Raw genomic sequence first — 16,064 nt, 5'->3', positions numbered from 1 at the left:
CATCTCCATAGCCATTGTCATTTTGGATAATCAGATTCTTTTAAGGAAACCAAATTAGCCATAATACTCCACCAAAGATATCCTTGTTCTAGCCATTAATGCCTTCCGTTTCTTTTAAATACAGGAGACTTTTGTTTATTTTCAAGCCCAAGTTTTAAACCCTTTTTTTCCTATTACATAAGCCTCTTCTATAATCAGCACTTGCCTACTTGTAGATGTCTTGTGTGTACTTTATAAATAATAGTATTTATTATTATCTGTTTCATGATATAATCATATTTACTTTTTGGCTCTCTGATTAGAATATTTAGCGATTCAACAAGCTTCTAAAACCTTTATTGTCCTTAGTATATTTTTAATTAACAGTCCTCCTCCTCAACACTTTTATGTCATCTTTCCTATGATGTTGTTTATATATTTGTTTAGTATTTATTATTATTATTATTTTAGTTTTTAATAGGACTAGCTGCTGTACTTTTGGCCCTAAATGTCACTTTTAAAAATCCAATAGCTCTAAGGAGCTGTGATCTTTGTATGTAGAAGCCTGTGGTATTTCCCAGGAGCCGTCTGCAAATCCTCAGCCACTGCCTGTTCTGCACAGGAGCCTGTGAGCGCGTGTTAACTCTTTGCCTGCTTGCTTGCAGGAGGAATGCCCGCTCCTGAGCAGGCCTCACTGGTGGAGGAGGGCCAACCACAGACCCGCCAGGAAGCTGCCTCCACGGGCCCAGGCATGGAACCTGAGACCACAGCCACCACTATTCTAGCTTCCGTCAAGGAGCAGGTACATCCTATTACTGGAATTTGCAATCAATTATTTCTTCAATGCCTTTAAAAATTAATCTTTAGATGTGTTTTAAATTTGTCTAACGTCCTTGATGCCTTCACGTTTTTTAATTATAAGGTGTTTACATCCCTGAGTACATTGGGATGACTGGCATGTAGAGCCGCTCCAGGTGCCAGTCAGAATCGGAACATGCAGGATACTTGTGCGTCTGCAAGTAAGGACAACATCGATGGTGATTGGTGTCTCTGTCTCCCCCACATTGCAGAGTGTGTGCATGCGTGCCAAGCTTTGTGCAGCATAGTTTACACCGCTGACTTTTCTGTCAGGGCTCTGGCATCCCGAGGCCTGCAGTATACTTAGATATGTCCAACATTCTAACATTTTAATGTAGGTATTCTATAGGGTTGTCTCTGTATTTTTTGGATAAAGGCTATATTTGTTGTGTTTGTCTGAATTGAAGTATATTCATTTTGTGAGCCAGTGTTCTAAAACCTGTCAAACTGTGCCAGTTTGCTTCAATGTCATGTTTATGTTGAGTTGTTAATAAAGGATACTATTTATCCTTCAAATACAAGTAGCCTTCTAAATTAGATCTTAGCTGTTGTGCTTAGAGAAATTGGAACTCCTGAATTTAATTTCTTCAGATTTAAAAGTTTAATGAGGCAAATGTAAATTTGAAGCTCCACAGATAGCTTTCTTTTCTACCCCCTCCTTCAAAAATAAGACTTTTTCGAGGTGCCTAGGTGGCTCAGTCGGTTAAGCCTCTGACTTAGGCTCAGGTCATGATCTCATGGTTCATGGGTTCGAGCCCCACGTCGGGCTCTGTGCTGACAGCCAGCTAAGATCCTGGAGCCTGCTTCAGATTCTGTGTCTCCCTCTGTCTCTCTGACCCTCCCCTGCTCACACTGTCTGTCTCTCTCTCGCGTGCGCGCTCTCTCTCAGAAATAAATAAAACATTAAAAAAATTTTAAAAATTAAGACTCTTTCTGTTGGATATAATTGAATAGTAATTTTTTTAACAACCTTACAGTTAAACCATTGGTTCTTCTCAAAAATTATAAACTTAGAAGTATATTTGCTGGAATATTTTTTTTAAAAAACTCAGTAGCAGTTCAGATGACTGATTATGACAGAGAGAAAAAGAATGTTCAATACCTCATTGTTTTACTGTTTTCTATAACTTAAAGCTAGTATGTAGAGTAAAAGAATATTCCAGAATGATATCTGACATTAGAGCTATGTTTTCAAGAAGAATGATTTCACAGCTTATTCTGGTAGCAAGATATCAAAATATTTTCCATTCCCTCACTAAAATTTGAGGTTTTTATTTTATTTTATTTTTTATTTATTTTTAAGAGAGACAGAGACAGACAGCGTGAGCAGGGGAGGGTCGGAGAGAGAGGGAGATACAGAATCTGAAACAGGCTCCAGGCTCTCCGCTGGCTGTCAGCACAGAGCCTGATGCGGGACTCAAATCCACAAACCGTGAGATCATGACCTGAGCCAAAGTCGGACACTCAACTGACTGAGCCACCCAGGCGCCCCTAAAATTTGAGGTTTTTAAAACATTCCACAAACTAATCTGAGAATACACAAAAAATTGTAGTCCGTATTGTTTTCATTTTCCACCGAACTCTAGGTTATCCAAGCTTCTCTCACCTTTGAGGAGGGAAAGAAAAAGGACTCTTCATATTTTACTTCATAGATGTCAAGGTCTGACCCAAAGAGCTGTAAACTGAGAAGAGTGATTTATTGGGAGCTGTTAGTGTATACCACATTTTGGTGGACACGACATTAAGTTTATCAACATGCCCAGAACTCACTTAAAGCTAGAAACTGTGTTCCATAAATGTAGCTACAGGAACTTAGCAGTTGTACCTTGAGACCATGTACCTTACATGATGAAGAAAATTAAAAGCCTGTTATGATTTTGACACTGGAATTTCTTGATGGCCTCAGATGACTTCAGCATTTTATCTTTTGGTGATAGTGTTCTGAATGACTATTTTGTAGGATATAGCAAGAAGGGTGCCTCCTTCTGAAGATAGCCAGAGGAATACAGATATTTGTTATTTATTAGAAGATTTAAAATACATATTCCAGGTTATTTAATTAGTAGGAGGATATACTGTACCCTTTTCTTCTATTCTTGTTCTAAGAATTTGAAGCCATTAATTTGTGTTTGCAGTTTTCATTCTTAGTTTCTTGTAAAATTGTTTATCAGTGCTCAGCATTCAGCATTTTGTTCAATCCAAGACACCGTCTCTATCTCTTGTTCCAAGATACTTACCTGATTTTAAATAGCTAACTCAAGCTTCCGCAGGATTTTTGTGCTATTAGGCAAGATACTCTAGTTCCTTTATAGTTGGGGTAGAAATTTCATAAGACCTTCCTGAAATGTCACTCCTTATCAACTGCCCATTGAGACAGAGAACAGAAAAATTAGGAATAAGAAGGCCAGTTACCATTCACCTTATATATTTGATTTGAAAATAACTAGTCAGAATGGGACATTCTTAATTGTGTTAGACTCAAATGAAACAGCTAATGTTAGATTATGTCCTTGATAATGTTTTTTATCAAAAGAATATTCCTGGGTGGGATGTAAAATTATTTAAAAAATAAAAGCCTCACTACCATGCAACGTTCATAGCCATGGAGTAATAACATCAGCTTCTCTGCTGTCAAAGAAAAGACCTTGTTTGGTGGCAGCCGTGTCTCAGGAAGAATGTTTCCTTAGGGCCCAGAAGGAAGAGACACTTCAGTGCAACTGAGTAAGTGGCCTTGGTTCCTTTCACTACTTTCTTTGTGATCTTAGGAAGATTTCTTAATCTCTCTGTGTCTCAGATTCTCATCTGTAAAGTGGTGATAATGATAACGATTGAGGGCATTGAAGTAACTATTGTAAAATGCTCATAGTGGTGCCTGGCACTTTATAGTAAGTACTCATGGTAAAGGCTAATATTAGTACTTTAATCAGCATTTCTACCTAAGAAGAAAAGCCTTCTCTTAGGAGGATGTGGTGGGTCTACTCTTAGGTATATATCAGGCGGGTGCCTGGGTGGCTCAGTCAGTTGGGTATCCGACTTCAGCCTAGGTCGTGATCTCGCGGTCTGTGAGTTTAGGCCCCTCATTGGACTCTGTGCTGACAGCTTAGAACCTGGAGCCTGCTTTGGATTCTGTGTCTCCCTGTCTCTCTCAGCCCCACTCCCTCCCTCTCTCTTTCTCTCTCTCTCTCAAAAATAAATAAACATTTTTTTAAAAAGTATATATCAGGATTCAGGGAACCTTCTTTGGATATTAATATGAAGACAGAACGACTTTCTGAATATTGAGCTCTATTTATACTGTGGTAGTGTTTTACTCCTACATGGCATTAAACTTTCAAAACTTCACCATGCTGGTCTCACAAACTAGAACAGCTTTATGTATATTATCAGAAATAGAACATATGAAAATAAATTTTATCTACATGCTGATTTAGTGCAACCCAGACATAATGTCAAGGTGTTTGGATAAAGAACTAGAGTAGTACCTCTTAACACACACCTGAATATTGAGAGGGAAAGTCTGGGTTTTTGAGTAAAGTATATCCAGGCCACTAAAATACCTCAGAAGTACTTCCCCTGGACCATTCACAGTAAGTAGTATGGAAGGAAATAGCAAGCAACCAAAGCAGTCTTTTTAACCAAGCATTAGTCAGTTAATATCCAAAATTGGATTTTGGGTGTATAAAAACATTTAAATCTTCCTCTGCAGGGCCACCCTTTCCCTAGGGTCCAAAAGACAATAACTGTTCCTTATTACTTGACAGAATGCTAAGGTGCAGGTTATCTCCTTTTTGTGAACTGATAACCTTTTCCATTGATTCTGTCACTTAGGTGCATACTTGTGCAGTTCTAGAAAAAATCCTTGCTCTTTGACAGATAGAAAGAAGGAACCTACTTCTGTTCAAGTGCTGCCTCTTTTGTGAAGCTATTTGTACCCTAGCCTGAGGTCAGATCTCTCTCCTCCTCTCTAGCACTTTATCCCACTGCTTTGAGTCTTACTGTATGCTTCTTTGGATTGTACAGTCAGCTACCTGAGGAGAGAGCCATGTTTTACATAGTGTTTCATGCGTATTACAGGCTCGTCTCCCAGCCCCTTTACTATATTAGACTTGTAATAAATGATTGCTCGGGAAGGGAGTGAATGAATAATACTGACTCTCAGACTACTTTGGCACCAGCTAATTGTCCTGTGAACATAATGGAACCTGTGGCCACATTCATAGAACACTACTAAGCCAGAGGATCTCACAGGCAGCACTTAGAAAACTAGTTACTCACCAGTGTATTTTTATCCCTCAGACAATTTGTATGTATCCATATTTATCTGGGAATTAAATCTGATCTCTGCATGGAACAAACTAAAATTTTATTTCCTGTTAATGGTTAGATAATGACATACGTGTTATAAATTTCATCTCCCATCTGTCCAACTTAGCTGAAAATTAAGTGTAGGGAATAGGAGGATATGGTTTTCTTGGTAATGTCACAAAATATCCACCACCGTCATGTGTACCTGGTCATATAGAAAGAAATGAAGAAATCTCTTTAAGGATCATGTTTTAAAAGAAATAAAAATCATCCCATGGGAATGTGATCCTTGAACTCAAACTGAAATTACATGAAGAGCCAGGTAAACTTAAGCCACCAGTTGGCAGTAATCAGGATCAGCATGGGACAGGTTCTCCTACTCAACTCGACTCCCTCTAAGGATCCAGGAGTCCACAAGGACTGTAGATGTTGAAAACAAGGAATTTTTTTTGTATCTTGTAGAGTTTTCAAATGTCTGGCAGATTTAAGAATGGTCTGGTGCCTAGCTTAAGATCTTACCCATAGTAAGATAGAAAAATATGGCCAAATGTGGTACCCTCTCAGGGTCCTGCCTTCTCCCATGAAAGGCTTAGACCTAAATGATTGATTTCTTTTTGAAGTGGGTGGTACATATTTGGATGCAAAAGAACTGGAATTTGATAAGACACTGGCTGCTCATTTAGAACTTTGCTGCCACCCCCTGCAACTTAGATGGGTCAGTGTGCTAACCTTACAGGCACAAAGAAAACAGTGAGCCAAGGATCATGTACAGGCTGTTGATAAGAGTATATTGTAGGGTTTTTAAAAATATTTTATTTATTTTTGAGGTGGGGGGGACAGGGTGAGCATGGGAAGGTCAGAGAGAGAAGGAGACACAGAATCTGAAGACAGGCTCCAGGCTCTGAGCTAGCTGTCAGCACAGAGCCCAACACGGGGCTCGAACCCATGAACCATGGAATCATGACCTGAGCTGAAGTCGGATGCCTAACTGACTGAGCCACCCAGGTGCCCCTATAGTTTTTATAATTGATAGGATTTGATCTGGATTGTAGAAACACTCTTTAAAAGACCATATGGCCAATCATAGGGTTAACAAGGATATTTCATGGCTCTATATAGGATGCAAGTTGATTTGCATTCTGTAGATCACGCATAATTACATTACTACATTCTTTCATCTTCTGTCATATAGTTGCTTGCATAATTGAGACCTCTGTTTGAACTTGGCCATACTCAGGCTCTCTAACTTCCATTCTACTGTTTCCTCAAACCACAGTCTTTTATTTTTGGCTTCTGATTTAAGAAGTTTGAAAACCACATTTAAGGTTGAGGCCAATCCAGATAGCATGAAATTGTAAGCACAGAATATATTTGGTAAAACATGCTCATTTTACACATATTTTTCTTACTCTGGTAAAGTCCTAAATTAGTGTGTATACTTCTTTTGTTATCTTTGATGAGTGAAAATTGCAATGTTCTTTACTTGTGAGACTCTCCGAACCCTCAAGACTGTATTTTCTGACTTTAGTGAAAATTTCAATTCTACTTTCAGTGTGTCCGTATTAACTCAAGTGATATTTAAATATCAAAGAGAGAAATGAGAGTCATTAAAAATCCTTAATTTTTGAAGATAAAATAAGGAAATTTGAAGCCAACTGTGCCCTATTGATATTACTTCATTTTTACATGGATATGTTAGCTTCAGTAATTACACACCCTTCCTGTATGGCAGAATGCCCAGAACTGAACAAATTCCATTGCAATTATTTACTTTATTCCTCCGAAACTGAAACAACTCAACTGTTGTGCACCTGCCTTTGCAGTTTCCTTTTATTTGGTTCCTAAGTTTATTTACAATAAAATCATTCTCTGACACACCTCATCCACATGCAGAAGACGGAATTTTTATTTCAGTTGTAAACAAGCATAGTTTTTTGCTTAGCTAAAAGCACTATAAGAACAATGCCTAAAACTTGGCATTTTTCCTATGGTAACTTGGTAATTTTTCCTACTGGTAACTGAATTATCCTGGCGATTGTAATTACTGTGTAATGTATAGTGAAGTCTTCCATGCCTAAACTGCATCATCAAACACAAGGTAAGATTGGATCTTTTCTTCATGATTTCTGTGGGATCATCAAACTTTACAGCTTTATCTCCTTAATATTATGGCAGTGTGGTTCAAGATGAGGTCAGGTGGTCGAGTTCTGTGATACTATTTGGCCTGGATTCAAAAATTCTGAACGCTGAGACTTGGTTCTCAGATCAGTCTTCTTTAAGTTTTGTGTGCTGTGGTCAGAATGTAACATTTCTCTTCCATGTGTTCATGGTGTAAGATATCGGCTATCTTCCACTTCAGGTATCTCTGTGTTTAAGGAATACAACAGAGTATGGCCAACAGGTTTATTCAGTATGTGAATGTATGCGAAATATTGTCTACAAAAACATAAAAAATTAGATTGCCACGTTAGCTAGCAACAATTATATCCCTTTTGTGATAAAATGACCACCTGGGCCTGTTAGCAAAGTTCCCCAGTCTTCTGTGTCCCAGGAGTGCATCCCGAATAACTGAGTATTTGTTCTAGTTGATTCAGTTGGAGATATCTTTTTAGGTTTATTGGGTGCAGCTTATTTTTGTGTTTGTTTTGTTTTGGGGTGTTTTGTTTTGATCTGAAGAGCTCTTAAATTTCAGGAATTTGAACAGACTCAGTCTGGCTTTGCACACATAGCTATGTTACATATGTAGACATGAAATACGTAGGAGGTGCCCAAAAATATTTATTGTATTAATGAACTGGGAATGTAAAAATGCTTAAGATCCCCCTGTAGTTAGCTTTAGTCCTTGCTTTTAACTAAGTAAAAAATATTGATGGAAAGCCTCCTGTAAACCAAGCTCTCTGTCCAGAGAAGGGAGGGAGGGATGGTAAGATTTACAAAGGTGATCTGTTCTGCACAGTTGCCACCTCAGAAGAGTGCAGAGACACAAACCATATTATATACTTTTATGTGCAGTAATTGGCATGGTATGAATATTCATTTATGGAACTACAAAATACGAGAATATGTACTTTTGCCCCCTTTTTATTTAAGCACTTTATAGATATGTATTCTGTTGTATCAGCTTTATGTAAATTTGTTACTTGGGCATCTTTAACTTCAGTTTTTACCATTGAATTCCTATTACCTTTCGTTTACATTTGAAAGTAGCGGAGTATTTTTCCTTTATTAACACTTAAAGCTAACTCTGATTTTGTATGTTTAAAATGATAATTTCGTTTTCAGTTGAATAACAGTTCCTGTCCAGAGTTAAATTATGAATATGTGGAATAATTTTTCCCCTGTACATGCAAAGTTGATGCTATTAAAGTTGAAATGAGTGACTGCTGAGTTGGTGAGATTAAATGGATGACAGGATCATTCAGCATTGAATTCCCTGCACTGCGTGATCGTTTTTCTTTTTAGAATCATTTCTGGAGAGAAAAATATTTTAGAAACATTCTTTTCCCCTCAGGTCTAACCCTGCAGTTACTCCATAGCTGTAGCAAAACAGTCTGTCTTCGTGTTGAGGCGCTCTCGATTTCTAAATTGCCATTTTTGTTACTTTTGCAGAAATGGGTCCATATGGTCTTGCTGCATCTGTTTATATGTTAGGGATGTATTGTTTCCAAAGTGATCAGATCTGCTTGTACCTCAGCAAAGTAATCTAGGTTATGATTATTGCATTTTAGGCATTCCGAAGGAAAATCATTTAAAATGTAAAGGTTTTTTTCCAAGTAGTTCAAAAACAAATCTGTCTTAGCTTAGAGAATCTTAAGAGTTTTTATGCACTCAAACCTTAATACAGGGGTTGCATGTAATAGAAACAATCTGCAAGCAAATTGAAAGAGCACATTATTGAAACTTGGAGACAAATGCATGTTATGCAATTCTATAGAAGTCATATTTCAGATATGAATGTGACTATCATAAATTGAAAGATAGTTTTGAAATCTCTTGGCCTTTGAAAGAAAATGTAATTTTCCTTTAACAATTGGAGTTCAAGACATTTTTTAATGTATAGGCTATTTAATTTATATTTTAATTTGCAGAATTTTATATATGAAAATTCCCACAGAGCATGACATCAGAAACGTATTCATCATGTGGTATCATTCTCCATACTACGAATAGGCCTGATTTGCAGGTTTTCCTAAGATCATTCCTAAAAGCCTAAGTCAAGATGAAGGTACATAGCCACTGCATAAGGCCTTGATTAAGCTATTCTAGGGGAATTAATGCTTACTATTTTAACTTTTATTTAGCATTTTCGCATTCTGTTATTCCTAGTTCTCTCCTTTGCAAGTATTTTCATAAAGTATTTCATTTAAAAACTAAAGAGGGGTGCCTGGGTGGCTTAGTCGGTTAAGCGTCCGACTTTTGCTTAGGTCATGATCTCACGGTTCGTGGGTTCGAGCCCCACATCGGGCTCTGTGCTGACTGCCAGCTCAGAGCCTGGAACCTGTTTCACTCTGTGACACCCTCTCTCTCTGACCCTCCCCTGCTCACGCTGTCTCTCTCTCTCTCTCCTAGAAATTAAAAAAATAAATTAATTAAAAAAAAAAAAAACCCAAAAACTAAAGAGTCGGGCACCTGGGTTGCCCAGTCGGTTAAGTGTCCGTCCAGCTTTGGCTTTGGTCATGATCTCGTGGTCTGTGAGTTTGAGCCCTGAGTCAGGTTCTGTGCTGATGGCTCAGAACCTGGAACCTGCTTCAGATTCTGTGTCTCCTTGTTGCTCTACCCCTCCCTGGCTCGTGTTCTGTCTCTCTCACTCGCAAAAATAAATGAACATTAAAATAATAATAATAATAATAAACTAAAGAGTAATCTTGCCTTGCCCAAGTGCAGAGTAAATTTAATTTCTGAATCCTTAATAAAATGTTTGATTTCCCACTGAAAGGGATGAAGAACTCACCTTGTTGTCAGAGTTGGAGAGTTCTCCTAACATAAGGCCAGTAGAACAAGTTTGAGAAGAATAGTCAATGGATCATCCATACCGGGTCTGCCCTTTGTGATCACAGAGACCAACCCCACATTGCTTTACCCAGTTTGCCACTTGTTAGTATAGCCAGACTGCTATTTCTTCTCTGCATACCATCACCACTACTACCACCACTACAGCTGGAAACCAGCGAAAATTTTAGAAAAGCTCTTGTCATAAGGATAGGTTATAAGAGGGGCACCTGGGTTGTTCAGTCAGTTAAGTGTCCGACTTCGGCTCAGGTCATGATCGCATGGTCTGTGGGTTCAAGCCCCGTGTCAGGCTCTGTGCTGACAGCTCAGAGCCTGGAGCCTCCTTTGGATTCTGTGTATCCCTCTCTCTGCTCCTACCGCATTCATGCTGTCTCTCTCTGTCTCTCAAAAATAAAAGTTAAAAAAATTTTTTTAAAAAGGATAGGTTATAAGAATCTATGAACTCTATGGAATAGAAATCTATTAGGAGACTAATAGCTAACATTTATTATTACTTCCTATGTGCCTTNTACAGATCTCTTGTATCCTTGGTTAGGTTTATTCCTAGGTATTTTATGGTTTTTTGTGCAATTGTGAATGGGATCATCTTCATGAGTTGATGCTTTGAAAATATCTTTTTTTCTACCGAACATCCAATCCCAGTTTCTTTGTCCCATGCATTTTCCCACCTCAGGAGATGTGGTGGGAAATATATATAGTCTTACACGATACAGGTAAATTGTTTTAGTAAAATGTTCTTAATCCTTAAATTAGCCACGACATTTTCTGTTGCTTTTAACCTAAAGCCCTGAATTATTTAGATAGCTGTTATTATTGCCCCTATTTACAGGGAAACTGAAACTCAGGAAAGTTAATTAATTTGCCCAAACTTACACAGTGAATAAGTAGGGAATCTAGGATTCATATCTAGGCAGTTATGTTATAGAGATGTTTACCAAACTATTAAAATCTGCAGTGGAGTCAAGAAAGAGAAGAGTGGATACAGAGGACAAGTGAATCACTGGCAGTGACAGAATTGAGAAGTTATCTTGGAATATGAAGGAAAAGAATGAAAAGGATATGATAAATGTTACTAGACATGGAGCCTGTAGAAAATAAATCTAACTTGGGGCACCTGGGTGGCTTAGTCGGTTAAGTGTCCGACTTTCGCTTAGGTCATGATCTCACGGATCGTGGGTTCGAGCCCCGCGTCGGGCTCTGTGCTGACTGCCAGCTCAGAGCCTGGAGCCTGTTTCAGAGTCTGTGTCTCCCTCTCTCTCTGACCCTCCCCTGCTCACGCTGTCTCTCTCTCTCTCCTAGAAATAAATAAAACATTAAAAAAAAATTAAAAAAAAAAGAAAAGAAATCTAACATAAGCATTATGAATGTTCTCAGTAAAGAATTTAGAGTAGCTAGAACAGAAGTAATATTTAACTATAATTTTCAAATGTATTTTTTAACCAGAAAATAAAGCTGTGAGTGTACTCAGGGTCATCACATTCCAGGTATCACATATGGAAAAGAGATTAGTCTAGGAATAACCTTGACAAAATTTTGTATTTACAAACATATAGGAGGAAAAAAACCCTATAAGAATCCAGATTTTTAAAAAATTATCTGTAGATGATAAAATCAGCTTTGCTGAAACTGTAGATAGATAATAAGAAAAGCAATGTGTTTAGAGTGTTGAAGAAAAATTTTTATGATTTAAGAGTTTTACACCTGGCTAAATTATCTGATGTGGGAAGGATTAAACAGATATACTCAGACATTCAGGGTCTCATGAGATACAGTCACCCTAGTACCCTGGTATCTTTTTTGATAATTGAAAGTGTGTTTTCTTCACAAAGTCACCAAATTTAAGACTCAGGAATAAGAAATTCATGTTACAAAATAACTAGTGCATCTTTCCTTACTTGATTAAGATTCCAAATCAAGAATCAAGGGTTATTGCATGTTATCAATTCGATTTTGCAGTTACTCTCTTGTACTCTCCTGCTTCCTATGGTTCACAAGCCACATACTCCTTCAAGTAGTTCAAATGGATGTGTTAATCTGGTGACCACCACTATTGGCTATTGTTTATTCTGATTCACTTGTGATAATAGCAGGTAAACAGCTTACATGTTTTAGACGCTCCACAGGGAAAATGACCAGTCACTGCAGAGTTTCATTTAGAAATTCAGTGGCGGTTGCCTGGGGAGCTCAGTTGGTTAAACGCTTGTCTCTCTCTCTCTCTTTTTTAAATTTATTTCTGAGAGAGAGAGAGAAAGAGACAGTGTGAGAAGGGGAGAGGGAGATAAAGAATCTGAAGCAGGCTCCAGGCTCTGAGCTAGTTCTCAGCACAGAGCCCAACTTGGGGCTCAATCCCACAAACTGTGAGATCATGACCTGAGCCAGAGTTGGACGCTTAACCGACTGAGCCACCCAGATGCCCCAACTTTTTTTTTTTTTTGTAAGTTTATTTATTTATTTTGAGAGCTAGAGAAAGACAGACAGACAGACACACGGAGGATTCCAAGCAGGCTCCGCACGGACAGTGAAGAGCCCAAGGCAGGGCTTGAACTCAAAACCCTGAAATCACAACCTGAACTGAAAGCAATAGTCAAGACCTTTACCTGACTGACCTTCCCAGGTGCCCTAAACATCTAGCTCTTGATTTCAGCTCAGATCATGATTTCACAGTCCTGAGATCCTTAGGCTACCGCACTGGGGATGGAGCCTGCTTGAGATTCTCTTTCCCTCTTTCTCTGCCCCTCCCCCATTTTTGCGTGTATGTACATGCGCTTTCTCAGTTAAAAAATAAAAAAAGAATTAAAATAAAATTCAGTGACACTTTTCATTGTCCCAGCACTTAAGATGTTTTGCAACCTGTAAACTTGTATCGAATAACTGGAGTCATGGTTTGTTGGCTTATTGAATTTGCAGAGACTCAAAAAAAAAAAAAAGCTTGAGCTGGGAACATATTCCTGGCCCTATGATCATCTTCCATGGACCTATGAATATTATTCTAATTGTGCTTAAAATATCAATGTTGGTAGTATACTCTTAGTTATATTAAGATACAAACATACTCAGAAAATTCTTGTAAGGAAATTCCCAAAGGTGTTCTGGAGTACAAAGGGTAGGATTTATATCATTAGCACCAGAGAAGATAAACAGGAGTTTAACAGATAACCTGTTGAATAAGTAAATAAAATGAATGTGATCTGTGCCAAGTAATTACAAATGAGTAAGAAAAAACAATAGCTACCTAGGAAATGGGGGGAATATTTGATATTAACAGATAATTGTCAACAGAAGGAAGGAATATAAATGATAAATACACATATGTATAATTTTCTTACCTCACTAGTAATCACAGAAATATGAATTAAAATAATGGGAATATATCTGCCTATTATATTGGCAACAGTTAAACCAAAGAGAAAACTGTGAGTGTTGAGATGTTGGCAATTTCATGTAGTATTGGTGAGAGTAAATTGGCACAACCATTTTGGAAAGCACTTTAAAGATCTGTAGTAAAGGCCTTAAAAATGGTTGTATCTTTGGCTCAGTAATTCCAATTCTAGGGATCTAGACTAAAGAAATATTTACTGTTAACACAAAGACATTAATCATAGTGATGTTTCTAATATCTAAAAATTGGCAACAAACTAATTACCCAATATGAGTAGAATGATTACATAATAGTGTGTGTGTGTGTGTGTGTGTGTGTGTGTGTATGATGGGGTTTACACAACCATAAAAAATGACATTTTTATAGAATTTTTACATGGGTGGGCAGAGTGTACAGTACAACTATATGTTGTAGAATCTTGCTATGTAAATGTATACTCATGTATATAAACACACGTGCACTCATTAATAAAACAGGAGATACTCCTAAATCTTTTGTATCTTCAGATGCTTTTCCCTTTGTATTTTCCATATTTCTTACAGAACACATATTGTGCTTAATAAAAATTCTAAAGCCACAAAATAATAGAATGTAGGAGGGAGAATGCCTTCATAAAAATAAGTTACTTCATAAAAAAAAAAGTTACTACAGACTATGGTTGACAGAGAAGGAAATAAAAGATGTTTATATAAGTTGTAAAATGTGGAAAACTTGTCATATGAAGCATGGTTGAACTGGAAAATTTTGCATGACTAGCATTCTTCAGATCCCAAAGGGTATAATGGCAGTGATCAAGAGCAGGAGCTCCCACTTCTATGCCTGGCTATGTTATGTGACTTTGAACTTTGGGTGAAGGCTCCTATGTCCTCATAATGGTTCCAATCTTCCTAAAATAGAAACTGCTCAATATAACATTTACTACAGTTGTTGTCCTTGAGAAGGTAGAAACATTGTGGAAGCACAGTGTTCTTGCCTGGGGCCACTTAGGAGGGACCTGGATCCAGAATGAGAAATATTTAAACAGAAGAACCCAGGCTAAGACTTGGCCCATGGAAGGGGTTCTGAGCAGAGGACCAGGCTGTGGTTACATGCCTAAGAGCCCTTATGTCATCATGCTGATGAAGCTAATTGGAGGGGTCAATGTGTGTCTGGATCCGTGGAGATCTAGGTTGTGTTACCTTAAAATAGTCTTACAAATTCAACTCTTTGCAGCTATCTTTAGAGTATATTCAGAAATCTCATTAAGAAGTTCCTCAGCTATATCTTTACCAATTGTCTCCCAAGTATCATTAAGTAAGAGAAGGAAGATGCAACGAAGTATAAAAAATACTCATTTTTTGGACTGCCTCCCCCCTCACCCCCCGAATATAAATCCCAAGGATGCTTTCCACTATATTCCAGAGTTTTAGAATAGTGTCTGGTACTAATCAGTTCTCAGTACTTGTAGAAAATACATACTTGTTGAAAATGTTTGACCATTCATGGAAAACTAGTAGGGAACAAAATACAAGTACACTAGTGTACATCATCACATTAATTACCTAGAAAAGGTGAAGGAGGAAGTAAGAACCCCTCCCTAGAACTAGAGTAGCAGGAGCATATCCAAAGTAAATAGTTTCTTCATGATGCGTTTTGACAGCTTGTACCTGATTACTTTTTCCTTGCTACTAGGAAAATCATCTTGCAGGAAATTAGTAGTCCAAAGAGATTGTTCAGAAATGAGGTTTTCTTCTAACGTGTAATGGTGGTCCTTGCATCTTAACTGGAACCAAGTGACACTTTGGGTTCTCCTGTGTGTATAGGTAGATATCCGCTCCTCCACCCCAACAGCCTAGTGACAGAAGACTGACTATATCTTGAAATGAGGTCATACATTTTTGTGGGGGGTGGGGGTCAGTCTCTACTGACATATTTTCTAGCTTTTAAATGCCTCCAGCTATATTTTCATTGAAAATGTAGCTAAATGAGTCATGTCTAAACCTGAAGAAATCTTGTGCTTTTACGAAGGAGTTGAGAATTTGTCACTGCTGTGATGGTCCATACCCCTAATCTATTCTCACCTTCCATAACCCAGACATATTCCAAAACGTTGTAATCACTTGGACCGATTTATTTAACCTGGCAGAACTCACATTGGTATACTCTTAACATTCCCTTATGTTAAGGGAATAATGGTACATTATTGGTACCATATTCCGGCACAAATGGTAAATATAATAATTATGACTGTCTTTATGACTAGAACAAAAAAATAAGGAGCCACATCTAATACAGTTCTTGTGTCTGACAAATACCAACCCAATTTCAAAGTTCTTTACCCCAGGCAGAGTAGAAATGTACAAGAAATGAGTGCATTGGTCACAAAATATTGCAAAGCACAATATCCAGTTTTAGCGAGATCCAGTCTAGCATGTTAACTGGTTTTAAACATCTTGAAGAAACCATGGTCATCATTACAAGTACCTTGACAGCTCAAAAAAAAAAAAAAAAAAAAAAGGCAAATGGACACAGAAAAGCCCAGAGAACACAGGGG

The 16,064-nt window shown here is 37.8% G+C and overlaps 1 protein-coding gene across 1 annotated transcript in view; it reads left to right on the top strand.

Annotated features, from left to right (window-relative positions):
• PKP4 (plakophilin 4) overlaps positions 1 to 16,064 on the top strand; it is a 239,164-nt gene that overhangs the window by 74,442 nt on the left and 148,658 nt on the right. Inside the window, exon 2 of the mRNA XM_077761029.1 lies at positions 645 to 781. Coding sequence (XP_077617155.1) covers positions 650 to 781 — 132 coding nt within the window. The 5' untranslated portion in view covers positions 645 to 649. The remainder of the gene's footprint in view (positions 1 to 644; positions 782 to 16,064) is intronic.

Source organism: Crocuta crocuta, unplaced genomic scaffold, assembly GCF_008692635.1.
Source record: "Crocuta crocuta isolate KB4526 unplaced genomic scaffold, BGI_CrCroc_1.0 scaffold153, whole genome shotgun sequence".
In the NCBI taxonomy this organism is placed as follows: domain Eukaryota; kingdom Metazoa; phylum Chordata; class Mammalia; order Carnivora; family Hyaenidae; genus Crocuta; species Crocuta crocuta.
This window is presented reverse-complemented; position numbering and strand designations above follow the sequence as displayed.